Raw genomic sequence first — 24,579 nt, forward strand, 5'->3', positions numbered from 1 at the left:
GCAGGTGAGTGGTGGATTCAATTACTTCTGGGCTTGGCACTATACTGGGTTCCACCCTGGGTGGGAATAACTTGCTTACCTTCCCAAAGGGGCTTCCTGGAAGGAAACACATGTTTGAGATTAAAAAAAAAATGTATGCCCAAGACGGAGCTGGGGGAAGCAGTGTGTTGTTGGTGTTCTTCGCTGTCGGTGCCGAGGGCAGCTTGTGACTACCACTTTGCCCCCCCCTTTTCTCCCTGAGAACTTAGCAGAGTCCCACATCCAGCAAAAGGCCACATAAGCTACGTATACTTTCCCCAGTGGTCCCTGTGGAGTACAGGGTGCTTTCTAGACACTCTTTGAAGGGAGAGGGAGCCAGGCCTGATAGGCTGAAATCCCACCCACCCCAGCTAAGCATCCCTGGCCTCCTTCAGCATCTCCAGATTGACTGCCAAATTTTGTTTCTATACACACCCATGATCTCCCAAATGAAGCTGGCAATTAATTTTATGAGTTATTCTTTCCTCTTTTAATGTACAAGCATTTTCATTTCCCCCATTTCTGCTTGAAGGACCTACTCCAGGCCTTTCCAGCGCACAGCACCAACAGCTGTAGGACACTCAGGGGACACTAAGTGACCTCTTAGCTGCAAAGGAAGCTTGGCTGAGCTATTGCCCACACCACCCCCCTGTGTTTAGGACTAAGCTCCAGGGTCTGCAGGGTGACTAAGTGGAAGTCATGACCAAGAAAGGTTGTACACTCTCAGTTCCCCCTCGTTCCAACAGAGATGACCAAGAAGCAATCCAAGCTCTGCCCCCACTCCCTCACCCCCACCATGCTGAGCCTTACTCTTCTCTGGAGGCTCATACCTAGAAACCATGTAGCCCACGGGGTGACCCATAACTAGAAGTCACCTTGGAAAGGGAGCAGGAGCTGTCGGTGGCCGCTCTGGCAGCCGTTCCCCAGCCTTAGGTGCCTGTCCTCACCTTCCATCTCTGCCTTTCTGGGGCTAGGATTAGAAGCACATACCAGCATAGTTGTTTTTTTTTTTAAACTTGAGTTCTGGAAATCCAGTTCATATCTTTATTAATTGAAGCGTCTCCCAAGCCCGCATGTGATCTGATTTGAAAGAATAATGTACCACCCAAATGGACACCTGGGTCCCTTCTCACTGCCCATCTCAGAGCTGGGAGAATCTGTCACTTTCTAGCCAGATTATTTGTTCTTTTGTCTTTCTATGTAGCTGCTCTCGTATGGCCCACCCCTCCCATGCTCCACTGATGGAGTCCTCTTTTTATGCCTACTTGACACACGCTAGGGACTCTCAGTCGAGGGCATGCCTCCATTAAGAGTTGCCCATAGTACATTTCCTTCCTTCCTTTCTCTTCTTCTTTCTTTTTTTTAAATTTTGTTTTGTTTTGTTTTGCAAGACAGGGTTTCTCCATGAAACAAACAGTCTTGGCTGTCCTGGAGCTCACTCTGTAGAACACGCTGGTCTAGAACTCACAGAGATCCGCCTGCCTCTGCCTCCAGAGCACTGAGATAAAAGGCATGGCCACCACCGCCCGGCTTGTAGTGCATTTTCTTAATTAGAGGTATATGTGGGTGGTGCCATCCCTGCGCTGGCGGTCCCAGATGTGATAAGAAAGAAATCTAAGCAAGCCATGAGAGCAAGTCAGTAAGCAGCTCCCCTCCATGGCCTCTGCATCAGCTCCTGCCTCCAGGTTCCTACCCTGAATCTAGTAAAACTTGACTTCCTTCAGTGATGGAGTAGGATCTGACAGTCAGGAGCAGAAATAAACCCTTTCCTCCCTGAATTGCTTTGGTCGTGGTCACTTTAAACACAACAGCGGAAACCCTAACTAAGATGTCTTCCAACTCAGCATTTCCAGCTTGTCACTCCCTCTTAAACCTGTCATGGCTCTCAAGTACCAAATACATATACTAGGCAGAGTCTCCAGCCTCAGTACCCTTTTAAATTAAGCCTTGATTTCTCTGACTGTACACAGAGCTCAAGGACTCTGGCAATAGAATGGGGAATCAGTTAATAGTAATAGGGTATAACCCATAGCCTTGCTCACAATTTTATAAAGATTTGCTCTATTTTTAATTATGTGCATGAGTGTGCACGATGTGCATTTGCATTTGAGTGCAGTGCCCAGTGAGGCCAGAAGAGGGCGTCAGACTCCCTGGAGCTGGAGTTAGGGGCAGTTTTAAGTTGTCCAGCACCGGCACCGTAAGCACTCCTAACCACTGAGCCATCTCTCTAGCCCCTATGCTAGTTATTTGAAGTGTTTCCAAGTTTACTGTTGTTTTATTAAACAGGCTCATTAACACAAGCATTTATTGTCCAGGCTGTCTGCTGCTTGCCTCTTCAAACGGGTGGTCAGGAATCCCTTGCAGATGGACAAGCCCTGCCTGGCTGTCCAGCATTTTAATATTGCTGCTACTTGCTGGGCAGGCAGCGCTGACTGTTTTTAATTTATAAAGGAGGATTTATGGACTCTTGGATGGCAACCGACAGCCAATCAATAAGGGCTGATAATAACAGCGTGTAATATCAAGGAACATTAGGTCTGAGGCAGGATTTGGGGAGAGAAGTGGGCAGTTAGAAACCTTATCATTTGAAAAAAGGTCAAGGCCCTGGTAGCAATAAAAATGCCTAAGCAAATAAAACCACACCTGCGAACTGAGAACCTCGTAAATTGCTGAGAAAGAAAGGCTTAGAGACCCCGTGAAGGGAAATTGCTCCCCCCTACTCCCTTGGCCAGGATTTGGGTTGCCGTAGGACCAATGTGGCCATTAAGAAGGGACTGTGTATTACTGCTTAGGACAACAATGACGAGTGCAAGTAGCCAATGTCACTGAGGTGCCTAGGGCTGCAACAAGAATCTTCCAGAAAGCAGAGGAGGAGTTAGTGGCCCTAGAAAGGCTTTACTGTAAACCCTGGGGCTGAGCCTTGGCATGTACCGGGAGGATCTACCACTTTCTGACATTCTGCCTCATTTCTTTGAAGGATGGGGAAGCGCTTATTGATCTTACATTGTTGACTTATATAATAATTAAAAAAAAACCCAATTCATGAATTCTGTTCCCAATAATCATATCACCTAAACTAAAACAGTATCTGTGAACAGTTGTCAGTTTCAAAAGATAGCCATAATAGCAAGGCGAACTGTTCTGACCCGCTGACAGTTGTGATCCACTGAAGAAAGAAAGAGTTCACAGGCCTTCCCAAGACTGCATATATGATCAGATGTAAGCCACACCTACCCAAGGACCAGGTAACCTCCTGGGATTCTGGGAGTTAGAGTTCTAGAAACTAACAACAAAGCATCTTGGCTCTACTTACCTGGAAAATTTCCAGGTGATGGTTTTGACCAAAATTTCATCTTGGTTAGTGTTTAATACACTTAATAAAAGCTTGTTTAAATTCGGCCAAAAGGGTGGAACAGTATTTTTTTTTTTTTGGCCAATTTTAGGATTAACACAGACTCTCCTAAGACTCCATATACATACGATGTACCTAGGCTCTTTTGTCCCCATCTCCCAGAGGAACAGAGTGCTAAGATACTAAGTTTCTCCTCAGCAGCGATGAGGAGGTTCAGGAATAGGCAAGGAGTGAGATCCCATTGACTCACTTATGGGTTAGATTTTCCCATACAGCTCTTAGAAACTGAAGCACCCAGAGAAATAAAACACATCTCCCATTTAAACCTTCCCTAGGCTACCTGGCTGATTAGAAGGTCTGTGACTTTGGAGAGCTGGAATGGTACAGGTCCAAAGCCAGATCATCTTGGACTCTCTCTAGCCCTCAACATCAGCATTTCTGGTCCAGCTCCATGGGGTGACCTAGCATCTTTAAGAAGCCTAGGTAAAGAAATCCTTTGCTATATACAAAAAGGACCTGTAGCTCCCAACAGCTCAGTCTGAGCATGGCATCAGAGAGCATCTGAGGCTTGGAGCAGTGACATTCCGGCTTTGCTGTGAGCTTTCTGTCAAGGTATTTGAAAAGTGCCTTGAACTGTGACTTACTCTGTTCTGTGACTAACAAGATCTCATTTCTACGGCGGAGCATATCTTTGGGGACAACTTGAGTCTGCATTCTTTGTCTACAGTCACTAGTATTTGACCCCAGAATAAACAAGCCCTTACCCATTTTGAGGTAAGGCCTGTATTTTTATTGACATCCCCCTAGAGAGTTGCATATTCCAATCAGAACGGACTGACTCCAAGCCCCAGTTTCCCACAGAAGTTCCCCCTGGCAACTCACCTCCTTGTAAGGTGTACTCGGTCACCGCCCTGCTGAAGACTCCCAGGCCTGCGCCGTTGTAGGCAGCCACCTGGATCTCATACTGGGTCCAGATGATGAGGTCAGTGACCAGGCAGTAGTTCACCTCCGGGCTGCTAATGTTCCTCTGCTGATGCTCCCCGGGCAGGCCAGCCAGGCGGTACCTATAGCAGAGAGGAAGCATGAGGGCTGGGACACCGCCCACGGTGGACTGTGATTGCCTTGAGAGGATGGCAGAGTTCAGCAGGCATGAACGAGGCTTCGAGCTAGGCCTGACCACAGCATGCCTTGGTCAATGGCTTCATACATGCTATACTCTAATCTCACGGTGACCGTAAAATCCAGGTGAAGTGGAACAGGCTTTCAACTCTGGATGGCCATGGGGAAATTCTGTTGGTTTTGTTGCTGCTGCTTCTAGGTAAAGTCTTGCCACTGTAGCCTAGATGTCCTAGAACTTACCTGGTAGCCCAGGCTGGCCTCTGACTTGCAGTAATCCTCATGCCTCAGTTTCTTAGCTGGGACTGCAAGTGTGCACCACTACACCCAGACTCGGTTTCCCTTTTGAGAAAATGTGATAGAAATGCCCCACAAAGAAGAGAGACCCACGCTGTCAGCTGAGGCTTAGACTGCCCCAGCTGCTGGAAGGAGGCTATGGGGATCCTGGAGGCTGGTGGAACCCAAATGATGCTCCCTTCTTTCCTCTGCCCTCTATCCCTCTCTCCTTCCTTCCTATTGAGACAGGGGCTTGCTATGCAGCCCAGGCTTGCCTGGGACCCATGATACTCCTGCTTCAGCTTCCTGAATTACCCAGATGTGTATCATCACATTCTAGAAGTTCTGCATTTCAGGTGTGAACTGCTGAGTGTGTACGTGACTCGGAGTCAAGGTTTGGAACCTGATCACTATCAGGGATGGAGAGAAAGGTTGATCTTGCAGCTACATTGCCGGGAGAAAACAGGAAGCCAGTGGACTGTGGTCTCCTGCCCTCTGTCCTAGTGCCCTGTCCTGTTTCCATTTAAGAATAATAAATTAAAATAATAAATTGGTCCAGAGATATCCCAGACCTAGAGTGAGTAGCTTCGAAAACATGCTAAAACTTCTAAAGGGCTAGTCCATGACCAATTGCTTTTTGGGGGGACCTTTGTGAGTTCTTGGGTAACATGTCCTTCAGCACCCTGAAGCAGAAATTTAAAGTTGGTCTTATTAACAAGATGGCTTACACAAACCATCTCTGAAAAAAAAAAAGGCATGAATTAGGGAACGGCTTTTGTACTGTGGAAGGCCTTTTCCTGCATTATTTTCATTAGCAAATGTTTTTCCATGATTCCGTTTATAGAAGTTAATGTACTGAAGTAGCTCAGTTAATTCACAGAGCTTTTCTGGATCAGTTCCCCTGGGTAAAATGAGAGACACGTACAGTCATCCTGCGGCTTCTTGAAGCGTCCAATTTATAGCCCAGTTGTTCTTGCCTCTGCGAAAAGCAGCTTCGTGTGATTGATACCCGGAGAGGGGAAACGACAGACAAGACGTCCTTAAACAGAGAGGCAGCTGCAGACCCACTAACTTCTCACAGCGACTGGAGTCACCAGGGTCTTCCCAGCTGCTGCCCCACTGACAGAGCAGAGGGAAGGGATGCACCCAGGACAGGACAGGAACTCCCAGACCAACAGGGTCACCTAGGCAGGAAAACTCAAGCCCAGAAACCACAACTTCCCTAAGAGATATGCAAATGAGGGAGTAGAGAGAGGCCAGAGAAGTTTCTTCTTCAATCCAGGACTTCCCGGGACGTTCTTCCTGTCTAAGGAACCATTTGTGCTTGGTAAGGCCGATTTGGAAGGAAAGAGAAAGGAGGAAGGACAGAAAGCCTTGAAGGCATAAAGGTCAAAGCTAGCTTTCTCTGCACCAGGTCATGGTAGGAAGGTTCCTCCCAAACAGTCCTGAAGGGAAGCTGGGGGAAAGAACTGTGCTTACAGCTGAGCCCTGCTAAGAGGGTCGAAGGATGAGAACTTCACTGTGTGAGGTTGGGGAGTTGCAGGTCCAATGTCTAATTAAAATTACTCCTGGGCTGTCTTTAGCCCCTCGACAGCCATTCCTTGCCTACCTCTGTGTCTGAACTATAACATCCTTAGAATTAACAGGCAAAACCTGAAATGAATCAATGTAACAGACCACTGGCTTCCTCCAACCAAAGGGCTGAGAGTGCTGTTAGCTGGCATCTGAGGTTGACAGTGCCTTGATTTAGGACTTTCTTTGTTCTTTGACTGTAAAACTTCAAGGAACTGTCCTCATGTTGGAATGCAGAATTAGAGGTGACCCGAATCTGCATTGGGCCATGGTCACTTACAGTTGGTTCCAGAAATAAGCTCTTTTATTTCTGGTATTCAAGGTGGAGCTGTGCTTTCAGGCGGACAGAGGCTTGTGTTTAAATCTTGATTCCCACCTGGTGGGTTGGAGTGGGCGGAGTCTCATCTAATCAGTAGATTCATAATTGGCTCAGGAGTTGGTGGGAACCAGGTGGGGCCTGCTGGAGAAGGTGTGTCGCTATGACTGAACCTTTGAGGTGGACACTTTGTGCCTGGCCCCTTCCATAATCTTTCTGCTTCACGGCCTCTGTCTATCATCACTGCCCTCCTGTAGGCCCTTCCACTCTCCCACCCACCACAAGCCCAGAGCAATAGAGCCCAGTGGCCACAGAAGGAGCCCTTGAGAACCGTAAGCCAAGATAAACCCCTCAGAGGGAGACTAGAAATACAGGGGGAGCGAAGGGGACAGGAGAGGGAAAGACAGATATTCCTCACCCTGGGATCTAGTTTGTGTTTCCTGCCGACAGAGTCTAGAACAATCAGCAGATAAAGTCCTGAGTGCCTAGACATACATCCTCAGACAAGGCTGTTAAATCAATAAGCGGAGGGTGTGGCCCAGCTAACAGAAGCCTTGCTGGCAAGCAGGAGGCCCTGGTTCCGCCCCAGCCCCTGGTAAACTGCATATGGTAGTGCCTGTTTGTAATCCTGGCACTCGGAAGTTGGTGGTAGGAAGAACAGAAGATCAAGGCCCTCCCTGGCTACGTAGAGAGTTTGAGGCTAGCCTGGGCTACATGAGCATCTGCCTCAAAACCAACCAACCAAACACAGCAGGGAACAACCACACACAACCAGGCTGACTTGGAGTCAACCTGCTTGCAGCCCCGAGTGTTCCTGCGTCAGCAATCCCCCTCTCCTTATCAGGAACGGTGAACCTGAGCAACCTGCCTTGGATTGCAGGAACGACAGGAAAGATTTTACTTGAAACTGAGATTTTACTTAAGCTTGAAATCGCTGTAATGAGTCCTAGGAGACGTGTAACCCAGAGAGCACCATGAATATGCATCTCCACAAGACACCTCGCTGCACCCACGCCTTGGGGTTATCCACCATCAGTTCCCTATATGACTCTAGCTAAATATCATCCCTCCTTTAAGATAAGCATAAGGAAATGTTTAATTATTATTGTTGTCATTTGTGCGTGTATGGTCTATATGTGTTCATATGTGTGTGTGCACGTGTGCATGTGAGTGTATGCGCACCTATGTGTAAATGTGTGTGGAGGCCAGAGGTCAACACTAGCTTTCCTCTCTGCTTCACAGGGGTCTCTCACTGAACCTGGAGCTCATCCATTTGGCTAGTCTGGCTGATAAATGAGCTTCAGAGATCCCCCTGTCTTGCCCGACTCCCAGTCCCTGCCCTGGGGTGACTGGCATGTGGCACCAGGCCCAGCTTTTTGTGTGGGTGCTGAGGACTCACACTCAAGCACCCAATGCTTGCAGAGCCAGTCTCTTACCCACTGAGCCACCTCCCAGGCCCCGAGTAGATATTTCTTCACAGCTTTCTGGGAGACACTGCAAAGTCACTCCAGGGAATGTCTGGCTCCCAGGAGCCCTTCACTACCCAACCCACTTTCCCAAGAAAGACTATGAGATTAGCATTGGGGGGACATGGTGGGGACACAGGCTGAGGTCCTTGTTCAGGACATGAAGCCTATCCCAACCATACACTCTCCTCAGCCACTTCATCATCTTTGAAAATAGAATGGGCGAGGGGGTCCACTCTGGCCCGGGCTCTAGGGGTCCTGGGGACATATGCTGGATGTCTGAGAAGGTCAAGGAGAAGGAGGACTCCATGGAGCATCCTCTTTCCTTCTTTCTGGGAGGATCTGTTACCCTGGAGATGGGCTCAGTCAGAACAAATGGATTTTTATCCAGAAATAAACAGGATTTTTTTTTTTTAAAGGACATAACCCTGAGTGCCTCTCGGAGAAACATGCTGCCTATTATTATAAATATTTTATCACCGTGAGAGCACCCTAACTACTTCTTACGGTGTGAGCCACTAAGGTGATTGATCTTCTATTTGCTCCTATGCATTGTGTGTTGGATCCGACACAGAGCCTGTGCCCTGGAGGGTTCTCACTCGGAAAGCAAACCGCGAGCTGCAGGCTGGAGCCTTTCTCAGAAGCATTTGCAGGCAAATGCATCTTGGTATGGGTCTTTAATTTCCACCCACTTTGATATTCAAGACCTGGGGTGATGTGCCCTCATTTTTTTAGGCCTTCCTTCGACTTAAGCTCTCAACATTACAGATGTCCCCTTTCCCCCTCCAATCCAATAGCACTGTCACCAAGAATCTTTTAAGGACAGTAATCCCAAAAAGTAGAGAGATGTGCAGTCTGCCATGTGACCTCATAACATCAGACAGTTTTATTATTAGGCTCTGTGCCCCAAGCGTGTTCAGGGGGATAAACATCACCACCCCTACTTGACAGGCTTTGCCTTGGGGACCCTCCTTCTTCAGAGAAAGGCGCTGGTTGTGAGCAGGGCAAGCTAATTATTTTCATTAGTTGACGGGTGTGGACAGGGGGGATGGCTAAAGGCGGAAGGGAAGCACAGCCTTGAGGCACAGGAACCCTTAGTGTGAGGCAGCAGAAGGATGGGTAGGAAGGTCAGGCTACTGGCAACTGCCACCAACTGGAACAGAGCCCAGGGCCACTGCTGCTGGATGACCTGACTGTCTCCCTCTGACCTTTTGCAAATGGAGGATGACAGCTGGGGGCAGAGATATGGGGAGCATGGGCATTGACTTCCTGTTGGTCCTTTAAGCCCCGTTAGACAGACAAGGCTGAGCTCAGGTTAGAGGAGAATCATAGGCTGCAAGGAGGCGGAAGAACAGCAGGGAACTGGCTGTGTCCTGCAGCTCTGGCTCGCTCCGAGCAGGGGCTTTCCACAAAGGAGCCTTCTCTTTAGCAACCATCTTCTCTTAAGGGTCTCTCGGTGCACGCAGAAGCCCCATCTCCCATCTCACTCCACGGTTAGCTGAAGTGAGGCGACTACAGTCACAGGTCCTTTACAAGCCAAGCAAATGGAGCTGAAGAGCCACCATTTTCAAGCTGACATTCCAGCGCTTGGGAGGTGAGATGAGAGATCAGTAGGTTGAGAGCCTCCCTGGCTACATTGTGAGCTAGAGGCCAACCTGGCTATATGAGAACTTGACACAGCAAAAGACATACAATAGAGCCAGAGAGATGGCACTAGGTAAAGGGGCTTGCTGCAACACTAGCGTGATCTGAGTTTATCTCTGGGCTCCACAGTGGGAGGACAGAATGTCGTCGGATGAACCTCCATATACTAAATAAAGAAACGTCGTGAAACTACAAATGATACATAAAGGGAAGAAAGAAAAAGGCCTCGGTGGGGGGCAGAGGGGTTGTCAGAGTCGTCAGGAAAAAACCCACACCTCTCATAATGTAAATATCTGTGCTTTCTGATGATCTTGGTGACCCCTGGGAAAGGGTCCTTTATGGTGGTGGATAACTCCTGTAAGGTCAGCACTTGGGAGCTGAAGGCAGGAGGATACGGTGTTCAAGAATGTCCTGACCTACACAAGACTTGTCTCAAATAAGAAAGCAACAAGAACAAAAAGAGAAAGAGAGACCCCAATATTTTCACAATTTCCTTCCTAGTTAGACCTCTGTTAAACAAGCACTCATGAACCCCAGCCCAGTGTGTGACAGGGAAGTATTTGGAGAATAATGAATGTATTCCTGCTTCAGCAAAGCTCATAAGATTGAGGGGTGATGGTGGTGCACACTTTCAATCCCAGCACTCTGGAGGCAGAGGCAGGTGGATCTCTGTGAGTTTGAGGACAGCCTGTAGCCTGGTCTACAGAGTGAGTTCCAGGACAACCGGGTTACACAGAAAAACCCTGTCTCGAAAAACCAAAAAAGAAGGAGGAGGAGGGGGAGCAGGAGAAGGAAGAGGAAGAGGAAAAGGAGGAGAAGGAGAGGATAAGAAGAAGAAGAAGAGGAGGAGGAGGAGGAGGAGGAGGAGGAGGAGGAGGAGGAGGGGAGGAGGAGGAAGAAGAAACCCTTTAATTCAAATCAATCTTTTCTCTTTTAATTTGTCTCAACAAAAAGCTCCACAGGGATGACATTTGATGTCATTTTGACATTAGTGGTAGCTTGGGCAAAGGAGGTGCTTTGCTCAGATGCAAACCTACCATCCCTGCTTAGGCTGGGCTAGAACCTGCACATCCTTTGGTGACATTTGGTAAGTACACATGTACCTTCATCCTGCCCTAACACCAAAAAATACATCGCTTTCATTCCCAACACCTAAACATTGCCAAGTTGTGAGTATACATGAATATGTGTATATAATTTCTTTGGGGGGCCTGGAAAGATGGCTTTACAATTAAGAGCTCTTACTGTGGACCTGAGTCCAGTTCCCAGCTCACAATGGCCTGTAACTCAAGTTTTAGGGCAACAGTTCTCAACCTGTAGGTCATGACCTCTTTAGGGGGTCAAATGGCCCTTTCACAGGGGTTATCTAAGACCATAAGAAATCACAGATAGGGGGCTGGAGAGATGGCTCAGAGGTTAAGAGCATTGCCTGCTCTTCCAAAGGTCCTGAGTTCAATTCCCAGCAACCACATGGTGGCTCACAACCATCTGTAATGGGGTCTGGTGCCCTCTTCTGGCCTGCAGGCATACACAGACAGAATATTGTATACATAATAAATAAATAAATATTAAAAAAAAGAAATCACAGATATTCACATTACGATTCCTAACAGTAGCAAAATTACAGTGATGAAGTGGCAATTATTTTATGGATGGGATTACTGCAATATGAGAAACCATAGTAGGTAGGGGGCTGAGACACTAGGAGGATTGAGAGCCATTGTTCTAGGGCATTCGACACCCTCTTCTGACCTCCTAGGGAACACTTAGGTACACATACCCATACACATATACGCACAACCAACGTTTTTTCTTTGATATGCCAGAAGATCTGGCAAAAAATGGAACAAATTAGCATAGTAACTATTGGTTAAGTATTACCTCAAATTAATTCAGTTAAGTGATTGTTCTTACGAAGGTACACATACATAGAGGAAGGGTCACAGTGAGGAATGCACCTGCTATCTTTTCCATAGTGCCCCCCTCCATTCTTCTACTCAGTGCAAACGCTGACACTCGTCTGCGTGGCCTCCACACACCCAGGAGGCCCCCACAAGGGTGCCCACTGGCTATGAATTCTGCTTTGCTGCAGTAGGCACCCCTACCTAGAGTCTGTCACTGGACCTGCACCCCAAAGTTCTTATTGGCTGCTGCTAACAGTTAATGGGGCAGCCTGAAGGTTTGTTCCAGGTACTTGCCTGAGGATGTAGCCCCGGAGCACTCCGTTGTGTTCCGTTTCTGGTGGTGGCTGCCACTGCACCATGATGGACTGGTTGGTTCTCCCACTGGCTACAATGTTTTTTGGGGGAGCACTTGGTGGTTCTTCTGGTAACATCAACCTAAAGATAAAAATATATTAGAGAGAAAGAGGTAAGGGTCAGCAGCAAGGTCCCCAGCCCAGAGACTTGTTGAGGAGAAATTCAGCCCAAAGCATGCAGCTGACCTCACTGGGGCTGTGTGTGCAAGAGTTATGGCAGTCAGCATGCTAGCAACTCAGCCAGGAGGCAATGGCGGAGGTGCGGTTCATAGAGTGTTCATCTAGTGTTCTGCTTAGCTCTAACTGTTAACTTTACAAAAACCTGGAAACACCTGGGAAGACAGTCTAAATGAGAAATGATCTATCTTGGTTGGTCTACGGGAATGTCTGTGGAGAACCATCTTAATCGAGCTGACGGACATGGGAAGACCCAGCCCACTGTGGGCAGTATCATTCCCTATGCGGGAGATCCTGGTTTGAATAAGAGCTGAGAAATCCCACTGAGCACAAGCAAACACACATGCGAGTGTTAGTTTCCCCCTGTCTTGACTGTGGATGTGGCATGACCACCTGCTTGAGTACCTGTCTCGACTTCTCCACTATGATGGACTGTAACCTGGAACTGAAAAAAAACCCTTCCTCCCCTAAGCACTTTTATCAGGGTCCTTTATCACAGCCACAGAAACGACACTAGGGTTCCAACCCCTGCATCATATAATTTGGGTGTGGGTGCATGTCTGTAATCTCAGCACTCTGTTGGTAGAGGGAGGAGGATGGTCCTCGGCTACATAGAGAATTCCAGGACAGCCTGGACTAGATAAGACTCCGCCCCTCAAAGAAGGCAGTGCTGTCAGGAGGGACCTGCGAATGCACACAGAACCATGGGAAGGGTCTATGACAGCTAGCTGCTGCCTCCAAGCAGTTAAGGGAAGCACAGCTAGCTCAGAATGTGCCAGTGTTCACGCTGCTCAGGTTTCCACCAGAACTGTGAGGCTGGCCATTCATCTCTGTATCTACTGTTGGGATCCACACCATTCTAGGCTCTGGGTGGGGGGTCAGGCTCACTCACCTGCTGGTCTCCGTGCTGTACTGGCCCTTGCCTACTTGGTTCACAGCGCACACCCTGAACTGATAGGTTCGGGCGGGAGTCAAGCCACTCACAGTGACGGCTGTCATCTCCGGGTCAACATTTGACAGATGCACTTTCCATGGAGAGTCTACAAGAAGGAGTAGAGCAGAGACACTCACGAGCATGCACGGTATTTTTTGCTCTCCCAGACCAGGGCTAGGAGAGGTAGTGGCTAGCTCACTTTATGAATGGGCAAACCAGGGCTCTCAGCTGTGTGGCTAGCAAGTGTGTGCTGGCATGAAGTTTACGAGCCTCACCCCAAACCAAGGGTAGAATCCTGTTATTCCTATGGCCATCCCAGGACAAGAGGGATGAAAGACACCTCCATTTGTCCTCAGCAAGGAGCTATGTGTGGCTCTGAGTGTGTCCCTCTCTCCCTCCCTCCTTTCTTTTCTTTCTGTTTGTCTTTATTCCTTCCTTTTTTCTTTCCTTCCTTCCTTCCTTCCTTCCTTCCTTCCTTCCTTCCTTCCTTCCTTCCTTCCTTCCCTACCCTTCCCTTTCCTTTCCTTTCCTTTCCTTTCATTCACTTTCTGTTTATATATGTGTTACTACGTATACAACTGAGGTTGTACATGCATGTGGAGGCCAGAGGGCAATCTTGGGGATCATTCGTTTCTGAGATAGGATCCCTCACTAGTGCGGAACTCACAGATCCAACTAGATTGGCTGGCCAACAAGCTCAAGCTCCAGGGAGCCTCCTGTCTCTGCCTCTGCAGCATTGGGATCACAAGCTGGCACCATCACACCAGATGTTTTTAGATAGATTCTGGGGAATTAAATTCGGGCCCTCAACACTTTACTGACTGAGCCATCACCTCCCAGTCAAAATATAAAGTTTTTTTTTCTTCTTCAGCCTGCATATGGTGCTTCAAGGGAAAGAAGAAAACCCTTATTCCTGGACTCAAAATGAAGTGCGGAAAGTTGTCTGTCAGCATTCAGTCAGGCAGCTCAAGGATTTGTCTCCAGGAAGAGGATGCTCCACACATCAGGGAATGATAAATAGGCACTATATTTGTTAACAGTTTAATAAGGAAACGACTATGATAAATACAGATGGGCTAGGCAGTTTGCAACCCATCTGCAGTGTAGCAGCCTGTTTCTGCCACACCCCCGAGCTGCTCTGGCTGGGGAAAGACATGTACAATTCATAGCTAGCATGGTGCATCTCTTGGAAGCTGCTTCCCTGCAGGTGTGGAAGGGTATCTCTAATAGCAGAATGGGCTATTGCCTGCAAGGAAGCCTCGGGAATGTTCTGGTAGGAGTGATACTGTCGCATGATTTCTGAACAGTTTAAATATTCCTCTCAGCCCAGCCAAGGGTGACCAGGCTGTGACTTAGAGCATCTGCTGTGCCTGCCCACTCTGAACACTTAGGTGCCTGGCAGACTCTCCTGGCCTCACCCTTCTTATCCATCTGAGACGGTGATACTAACAACCCCCCTTTGACCACCCTGAAGATGGTCAGAGAGAGATGGGTGTCCAGGGAGCTGGGCTCTGCTTTGACCATGGGCAACAAGCACCAGCTGCACATAAACACCACCCATAAAAATCACAGCTCCTTCTGCAGAAGCTGAGGGCCGACTGTAGGGGGGCATGGCACGAACCATGGCTTCATGGGAATTGTGCCTGCCACTCTAACTGCTGACAGGTTACCATGAAGTGGCCTCATATTGCTACAGAATAGAACACAGGCTCCCCAAAGCAACAAGAGGGATGCTATCCCCGCGTCGGAATCCATTATCTGGGATTCCTGAACACAGAAGTCAAGCTGCCTCACATACGGTGCCAGTTGGGCTGCAAAGACGGATTTTTATTTTTTTAATTATTGTAGATAAAGCTGCTTCTGAGCACAGCTTTCTGGAAATATGGTTTCCACCACCAGCTGGGTCGTGCTGTATTCCTGGCTTTTGATTTTTGGTGGTTCGGGTAATTAGCTGTTGACAAGGATCCCTCTACATTTCATTTAGAAGCACAATATTGGGATTAGTGGGTAGAAGGGCTTGTTCTGCAAGCAAGAGGACTTGAGTTTGAATCCCTGATACATACGTAAGAAGCTGGGTGTAGGCAGAGTCTGATCGCTCATTTCCTGACCACCCAGACACAAATAATCACACAGAAACTGTATTAATTAAAACACCACTTGGTCTATTAACACAGGCTTCTTATTAACGAACTCATATCTTAAATTAAGCCATTCCTATTATTTTGTATTTTACCATGAGGCTTGTGGTTTACTGGTAAGGTTCCAGGAGGGGCATCTTTCTCCTTCAGCAGCTATGTGGCATCTCTCAGACTGTGCCTTCTTTTCTCCTCTATCTCTGCTTGGAATTCCCGCCTTGCTCTATTCTGTGCTGCTATAGGCCCAAAGTAGCTTCTTTATTAACCAATGGTAATAAAACATATTCACAGCCTACAGAGGGGAAACCCACATGAGCTATTCATGACTGTGTGTGCCTGAAACCCCAGTCTTGGGGCAGACAGGCAGATCCTGAGAGTTTGCTGGCCAGTCTGACCAATGAAAGTGATTTTCAGCCCAGTGAGAGACCCTGTCCTGAGGCAATGAAGTAGAGAGTGAGAGAAGACAGCTGGTATCCTGCTGCTCTGGCCTCCTCAGGTTTGGGCACGGGTGCTCTTACATGTGCCTACCATACACACACACATGCACACACACACACATGCACACACACACACACATACACACAAACCCACGGGATGCATATTCTTAATTAGCTATGGAAAAGCTAGTCTCTGAACCTCTGTCCCTATATATAGCCCACAAAGACCAAGGTTTCTCAGCCAACTCCATCACAGGAGTCTCTGACAATGTGGAAGGTCAGCAGACTGCCCCTGACACTGTGGAGCTGGGCCTGGATTTGCCAAGGCTAACAGTAGTTACAGATCTAGATTCCTTCCAAAGATGGTTGGCGTAAGACAGGAAGACCTGGATGACCGGCATTCTCTGTGAACTCTTCCATTTAGAGCTGTTCAGTTTCCTATGAACTTCTGTAAAGTTGAGAGACCATCAAGATCATATGTCACCTCGCATCCATTAGGAAAGTGGAAATCAAGCAAACAAACAGCAAACAACAAGGATTACCCGCTGAGCTACCTATCTCCCCTCCGAACCCTGGAGGTGTAGTCTCAGGAGACCCATCCCAGCCTTCTCCTCCTCTGGACTCCAGCTGTCTGCAAGGGAGCAGCTACTTTGCTTCCATAGCATGAGTGAGCCTAGCCATGCAGGGAGGGACAGAACTGGGAGCATGTGGTGTCAGCTGGTTGACTAAGAAGGTTCATCAGTGCCAGACAAGGGCAGAGAAGGCTGAAGGCAGGAAGCTGCCTGCTGGGGCTTTATCCTGGAGTGTCCCCATCAGCCTCACATTGAGGCTGGGTCTCCTGGTGTGATAGCTAGTGTCAATTTGACAGAATCTAAATCATCTGTGAGACAGGCCTCTGGGCATGCCTGCTGGGCTATCTTGATTATAATAACTGAGGTAGAAAGAACTGCCCACTGTTGGTGACACCATTCCCTAGTCGGGAGACTGCATACACGGAGAAAGGGCTGAGTGTGTATTCACTGCTTTCTGTTACATAACTGAGGGTGTGACATGACTAGCCACTTCTGGCATCTATCACCTTGACTTTCCTGCCATGGTGGACTGTGCCCTCCAACTATGAGCCAGAACAAACGCTTTCTTCCTTGGGTTGCTTTGGTCAGGGTATTTCTCATGCACGCTAGGGCATCCTGTTGGGAGGGAGTGTCGGGGAAGGCATGGGTACCTTTAAGAGGGGAGAGGGGGGCTCAGGACTCACCTACACGTGTGAGACCCTGGTTCAATCCTCAGCACAAAACAAACAAGACAAAACCATAAGCAGACAAAAGAGAAGGATGAATGCCTTTCTTGCAGGAGTGAGCGTTCTCCGTGGTGGAACTTGCCTGGTTGCTAAGTGCTCCTGGCTCCCCTCTTTGGCAGCCTCATACGTACCTGTCTTCCTTCCTTTCTGCTTCTCTACTGGGTCATGACATAACCTCCCCACTTTACACGTCAGCCAGCCTCAGGGATTCTGCTACAGCAACACACATCTACCCTAAGATGCTGATGCCCCATGCACTGCCTCCCAGCTTCTGTCCAGTACATGGGCCATGCTGCTCTTTCAGAGCACAAACAGCTCTTACATGTCCATGACCTAAGGCTCAGGTCTGCTACCATGCCTGATTTGACAAAGGACCCCTTCATCTCCTCAGCGTCCCTGGTCTATGCATAGCTCCAGGCACATCTATAGAATTCTTTATTTATCTTTTTCCCTGCCAACAAGAAGATAAGGAATCTGGCAGGTAGAGAAATCAAACTGTGAAACTGATGAAAAATGGCCCAACCCATCTCACAGGCACCCCAATTGTATCCCCTCCCCAGAAGAAGTAGCTTGGGAGGGATTTGTTTATTGACGAGTGCTAGAGCTGCAAACTTGCTAAGGACTGTTAAGATGTAAATAGCGTAGCACATCCAGACCGGACAGTCGGACAGTCAACGGGCGGCGACAACACGGAGGGGCTTTTGAGAAGATTCCCGTCCTGGCCAGTTCTCACGAGACTGCCTGAGTGGTTGGAGAGTCGAGGATGCATGTGAGGAGCCTGACCCATGGGCCTCTCCTGCCTCGTTCCTCCCCTTCCAGTACTCCTCTTGTGCCTGATCATGGAGCTGCTACTCCATTCTGAAAGATGGAGACTCTGAAGGCTTGATCTCTCTCTCTCTGTGGGCTCAGATGATTACAGATTGATTTTTTTCTTTTCCATATTTTGTGTGTGGTGTACACATGTTCTTGTGGGCACAGAAACATGCACATGTGGGTGACATGTGTATGAGCAAGCCTGTTTAGGTCACAGGTCCATGTCAGATGTCTTCCTTGATTGCTCTCTACCATGTGTGTGTGTGTGTGTATGTGTGTGTATGTGTGTGTGTATGTGTGTGTGTAAGAGAGAGTGACCTTGCACATGCATGTGCACATGCACACCTGCACACACCCAGACAAACACAGACATACCCCATACACAAACAAAGAACAAATCCAGATCCCACATGATATTGCGTTTGTGGCACAATCAAAGTGTAAATTGATTATTTTCCAGTTTTCATGTCTCTGCCTGATGCAAGTGTCTGCACCCCGAAGCTCACGAAACACGAGCACTGTGTTAGCACCAAAGGTTTATCACCAGCTGGGGGATAAGTTGGCCTCACTGACATACTAGAGATGGTGGAAGCCAAGCTAGCCTCTCTCTGGCTGCTATTCTCATAGAGTGCTAGCCCTCCTTGGCAAAGCCAGTCACGTCTCTTTGTTGCCCAGCTGTGGCAACTAGAGAAGTCACCGAAATGACCAAGACGCTGAGAATTCTCCTGGGTCCCTCAAGATCCCAGCTGAGAGAAGAGGTGCCACATTAACCAGAGACTCCTCCCACCATGCCAAATTGTCCTTGCGGGCAGTGTCTGTGAGCACACGTGTTGAATTCTTTAGGACCAGACTGCATGTTCAAGACAGGTGCAGCTGAGAGCGGAAGCCGGTATAGCTAAGCTAAGACTGCCAGAGCTTAAAAGACGTATTAAGGGGAGACAGTCCAGTCAGTAAAGTGCTTGCCTGACAAACATGAGGGCCTGAGTTCAACTCCAGAACCCATGGTTTTTGTTTGTATTTTCCAGTGTCAGGCACTTGCAAGCCCAGTGCTAAGAAGATGAGACAGGAAGTTGCTTGGGTTCCACTAGCCAGCCAGCCAAGCCTCATGGGTGAGCTCTAGGTTCAATGAGAAGACCTTGTCTCAAAAAAAAACAAAGCAGGTAGGGTTTGAGGAAGATACCTTACAGGTTCTTACCCACATGAACACATGCACAGGAACACGCACACACACACACACACACACACACACACACAGAGCCTATCAAACAATGATGGTGTTAAGTCAAAGTGACAGTGAGAGCTCTTGACATGATCTGAAGAGAAGGGCGTTCTCCCACACAGGCTAACCACAAGGAAAGCATCAGGCAAACTCCAACTGAGCAGCATTCTTAAAGATACCAGCTTTCCTCAGAGCTATCAAGGTCACCACAAGGGAGAGACGTCTGAGAAACTGACCTGCCTCCTGATCCCAAGTAGCCATGATGACTGAACATCCTGGGGGTCCTGGGAGGGGCCCTAAGACAGGAAGCAAACAGCAAAGGGAAACAGGATGACTGAAGCCAGCATTGGGCTCTGTGGATCCCAGTCAGCATGGGTTCCTCAGTACACAGGAGCCTGTTCAAACAAACACAAATGCACCAGAAAAAGAAGAGGGCAGACATGAGTATGTTTGTGTGCACATGTGTGAGTCCATGCGCATCTGCACACCGCTAAAGCAGGCCTGCTCATTCTCCATGCTGTAGCCCTGGAGGATGGGGTGGGTGGTTCCAGATGTGGAACACGCTCGGTGCAGCATTTGAGGACCTCTGGGGTGGTACAGGAGGTGACCCGTACCCACTGCAAACAGCAGCCACCGAATGTTCCTCTCAGCAAGAGGTTAATATGGATTGACAGCTAGAAAGGCAGCCAGGAGACACGTCTCAAGGTGTGTCAGTGAGGGCGTCTCTATATCAGGCTAACTAATATGGGAACACCCACCCTGAATGTCAGTGGCTCTGTCTCATGGGCTAGACCCTGGGCTACATCTGAGTGACGAAAGCTGACTGAGAAGAAGCAGCAAGCCGGCGGCACGGGTGTGTTTGTCTCTCTCTGCTCTTGACTGTGGACATGATGCAGTGAGAGGCTGCCTTGCTTTCCTTGAAATAATGGAGTGTGAGACAAATCCCTCTACTCGGGTGCTTTCGGGCAGTGAGCTCTGTCAGAGGGACAGGAACGAGACTACGGCAAGGTTGTAGCACAGACTCTTTGAACACTGTGTATTGTTTTGTATTTTTAACACGAGCTGAGCTCCAGATTTTCCTAAGCCACTCACAAGCTGGATCTACCCCAGAGAAGCATTCATCCATTCCCCAGTCCTTATTTTCTCCACCACTGAGAAGCACAGAAAATGCATAAGCATGAAGATATGAGTTTGGGGCCTCAGCGCTTGCAGAACAAGCCAGGTGAGGCGGTGTATACTTGCAATGCCATGGTGGGGACCAAGAGACAGGCAGATCTCTGGAGATTTACCATCGGGCAGTAGAGAATCCATTGGGGTCTTCAGGCCAGTGAGAGACTCTGTCTCAAAAACAGGGGGAGGGGTGCACAGCTTTGAGGGTAGGAGACCTCTGGCCTCTACATGTTCCTGCACACAGGAAGAAATTATGATTGTGTACAGGTCAAAATGTTTAAAGCCTGGCAAGTACTAGGCTATGGAGGATAACTGCTCATGATCTTCCCCATAAGGGCAGATAAGCACCTGGAGGTGAGCCCTGGTACCCACCCCCACGCTAGTCCATCTCTGGGCCCCTACAAAGGCCATCAATACCTGTGACAGTCGCTTTCTCTCGGGCTGCATTTTAAAAGGGGAGCAAATGCTATTAGTTGGAGGCTCATTATGCAAAAATCCCACAAGAAAACGAGCCATGCGCGAAAAGCACTTCCTAACAGCTCCAAAGGCTATCAGCAAACATCCCTGCGAGATAAGTTTCAAAGACAGCACCAGGCCGATCTGAAGCGCAGAGAACAAAGCCTTCGCCATCGAGGCAAGCAAAACAGCACAAAGCCCATCAGCTTTTAAGGACACAATAGCAAGAGTGGAGGAGGATGTTTAACATATTGTGCGATGACAGTCAGCAGCGACTCGCAGAGCAGAGCAAATGAGCTTGCATGGGGCCGGTGCGGGAGACAGCGGGGTCCAGACATGAAAAGACACCTGTGGCATCAGGAGAAAGAGTGAACCCTTGCTTCCAGGTTCTCTTTGTGTTGGAAGAGTCCTGGCCTCCGATGATGCTAGGAAGGGAGCTCAGAGAAGTACCGAGCCTCAGAGAGTGTTCTCGGGAAGGTAGCCTTGGACTGGAAGCTGACACCCAGGGTCCCCCCCACACTTCAGAAAGCTGAGGGGTGCTGAGAGATGGCTCAGTGGATAAAGTGCTTGCTGGGCAAGCATGAGCACCTGTGTTCAGATTCACAGCAGCCTTGTAGTAACTGGGCACAGTGGTATATGTCTGTAACCACATCCTGGGGGTAGAGAGACAGGTGAATCCCAGGGCTCAGTGCCTGGCTAGTCTAACTAAATGGTGACCTCCAGGCTTAATAAAAAACGACCCTTTTTTCCAAAACCAACACAGAGAGCAATAGAGGAAGATACCCAATGTAAACCTGTGTCCTCTATACCTATATGCATAGATGAGTGTACTCCTACACACACACACACACACACACACACACACACACACACACACAGCAAGCAAAGGGAGGCTGGGGATGTAGTTGCTAGAGTGATTGCCTGGCAAATCTAGAGTCCTGGGTTCCAACCTTTGCACTGCATAGACTGGGAGTAGTGGTGTAGGCTTGTCAACCCAACAGTGAGAAGGCAGGAGGATCAGGAATTCAAGGTCATTCTCAGCTTTTGGTATGAGAGCAAGAAGGAGACAAAGACACACACACACACACACACACACACACACACACACACACACAAAATAAGCATAGGTGGACCAGGTGTAAAACAACAGACCACTGCAGAGTCTAGAATATTCTACACTTGCTATCATTACTAGAACCCCAGGATAGTCTCTCAAAAGCAGCTACTCACCAGGCCATAGATGCTATGCCTAGATCTCTACTCCTTAGAAGCCTCCTAATTCCCAAGGGCCAGGCTGCTTCTGGTTCCTCCATCTGTGGGAATCCATCAGCAACTGAGGGACATATGACTGTCCACACTCCCCGCTTCAGATCCAGCCCAGAGCCTCGCACTCAGTTCTCTAGACCCCTGCCAAGTTCTGCTGCCTAAACGCTTGCCCAGCAGCTCTGTGTGGAATGAGCCTGGTCTCCTGTGGTCCCTTGGTATTCCTCAGAGGTTTCTCTTTTCAGGATGGAAGGGAATTCACCAGACTTCCAGCAACAGTTGGTTGTGGCGGAGGCAAATAAGCAAGTCTTTCTTTGTATGTCTGCTAACATTTCTCTAGCTGCAATCAGCATGTATGACCTTGGACTTGAAACATATATTACTACATAGAAAATACCTTTTTAAAAATTGCCTCTGGCTTCTCCTGACCTGAGGAACCTTCTGCTCTTGTAAACACACATGTCTGGGGCCCGTAATACCCCCTGCATCTAGGTTTCTCCATCCTGGAGCTCCTGTGAGGGTGGCACACATATCCCTGTTCTGCACATTTCCACGTGTGGTTCACCTCCAAGAGGGCTTTCCTGGTTGCTCCTGTGGAGTGATAGGCCCTCCTTTGAGGGTTCTGACTCTAAGGGACAGTTTCCTGGAAACTATTCACGAGCTCACTTATGCCAAGTCTTGGGCCCTTGGGTTGTGAAATGAGTTCCTGAGTGCCCTTTGTCTCCCAGGTGGACTTAGCCTCTGCCCAGGTGTCTTCTTGCATCTAATAATAACGGACATAAGAGGCTGCCTCCTCTTCAGCCCACCTGAAGTTGCTCTGATCCGCTCCACACTGGAAGGCAGTTGGGGGACAGAATTAAAGAGGAAGGGTTGGATGGTTCTAGTTTCCCCTATGACTTCCCTCAAAGCATGCTGATGGGTGCTTAGAAATAAGATAATCTTCTAGATAAACTTGGAAATCCTAAAACTGAAGACGGGGAGGGATGGGAAATAGCATGAAATATCAATTTCCAACCAGTCTCTTATTTACTTCTGTGAAGCTCTCAATCAGACAAAAGGCATCTGGAGAGATGAGAATTAGGAGGTGCTCGCCTCCGAAGGGGGACGAATGACTGGATGGGGACCCAGTGGATGTTCCAGGAGGTCGAAACGACTCTCATCCTGTTTAAAGCATGGACTACAGGTATAGATGTATTTGTCAGAGCTTGCTCAGATCTCTGTGTTCTGTTTATGCAAATCATGACTCTATATAATAAAAAAATTGATATTATACAAAGCTCTGAAATCCTAGAAGACATTCTACTGAGATCACAGGGAAAGAAACCAAGGGAAGCTTCTACCAGGCTCATTATCATTTAAAGTATTCTGATGGCCCAGCAAGATAGGAAAAACAAAGAGGAGACAATGAATTCTATTATTTGGAGAAGATATGGTTGTTTACTTTGAAAACTAAGAGGATCAACAGAAAATCATTAGAATAATAAGAGAATAGGAAGTGGGGCTGGGAAAGCAAGCCAGCAGATGACAATAGGCTTCCTGTGTTCCTATGACAGCAAGCTGGGAGGTGACTTACCCAGCGATGAAGTGACACCTCAGGCCAGCGGTTCTCAACCTTCCTAACACGGTGACCCTTTAATACAGTTCCACATGTTGTAGTGACCCCCAACCAAAAAACTGTTTTCATTGCTACTTCCTAACTGTAATTTTGCTACTGTTAGGAATCGTAATGTAAATATCTGATATGTAGGCTATCTGACATGTGACCTCCCCCAAAGGGGTTGTGACCCACAGGTTGAGAATAACTAGTCTTAGGACAAACTTGGTGAAAAGAGCAGAGTGCTCCTGGCTATCTACCTGCAGGGCTTGGAAATCCATACAGCAAGAAAGTGCGCAAGCGTAGGACCCTCCAGATGGACAGATGGACCAGCCAAGAAGTCATTCCTCACAGAACTCACCACAGCAGTAACTCCCCGCATTAAAACTCAGTGGGAACTGGGCATGGTCACACATTTCTGTAATCCCAGCACTTGGGAAACGAAGGCAGGACGAACATGACAAGTCTGAGCCACTGTTGACTACATTATGAGGCCCTGTCTCAAGGTAAAAAAGAGTACCTTAATGGAACTGGTTTTTGGTTTTGGAAATTTCACAGAATAGCTACATTTTCTTAAGAGGAGAAATAGTAAATTCTGGGAGGATGAAGGGAGCCATAGCAGCTTTAAAATGTTACAAGAACTGTAAGAACAGAAGCAAACAAATGAAAACAAAAACAAAACCAGCAAAATGCCGGATGATGAATCTTGAATTTTTTTATTTTTTTTAATTTTTAATTTTAATTTTTTTTAAATTTTGAGGCAGGGCATTACTATGTAAGCCTGGCTGTCCTGGAACTTGCTATATAGATCAGACCAGCTTCCAAGGCTCACAGAGATTTTCTTTCCTCTGCCTCCCTTCTAAGTGCTGAGATCAAGGGTATGTGTCATCATGTCCAGTCTGTTTTATTTTTAAAACAGGGACATTTAACAGGTGAAAGTTAACAATATAAATAAGCAAATTGTTCAATAAACCATTCTGGTAGAATGAAAGCCAGAAAAAGTTGTATGCCATGCTATATAGTATGCCTATATTCCAACTGAATTAAAAAGTGAAATATGTGGAAAA

The 24,579-nt window shown here is 48.0% G+C and overlaps 1 protein-coding gene across 1 annotated transcript in view; it reads right to left on the reverse strand.

Moving 5' to 3' along the window:
• Sdk1 (sidekick cell adhesion molecule 1) overlaps window positions 1–24,579 on the reverse strand; it is a 961,631-nt gene that overhangs the window by 192,360 nt on the left and 744,692 nt on the right. The window contains exons 15-17 of the mRNA XM_050163182.1: window positions 13,087–13,234; window positions 11,959–12,099; window positions 4,253–4,434 (exon numbers count right to left, since the gene is read on the reverse strand). Of these exons, the coding sequence (XP_050019139.1) occupies window positions 4,253–4,434; window positions 11,959–12,099; window positions 13,087–13,234 (471 nt within the window). The remainder of the gene's footprint in view (window positions 1–4,252; window positions 4,435–11,958; window positions 12,100–13,086; window positions 13,235–24,579) is intronic.

This window comes from Alexandromys fortis, unplaced genomic scaffold (genome assembly GCF_014885135.2).
Source record: "Alexandromys fortis isolate MF-2015 unplaced genomic scaffold, M_Fortis_MF-2015_v1.1 scaffold_144, whole genome shotgun sequence".
Lineage (NCBI taxonomy): Eukaryota > Metazoa > Chordata > Mammalia > Rodentia > Cricetidae > Alexandromys > Alexandromys fortis.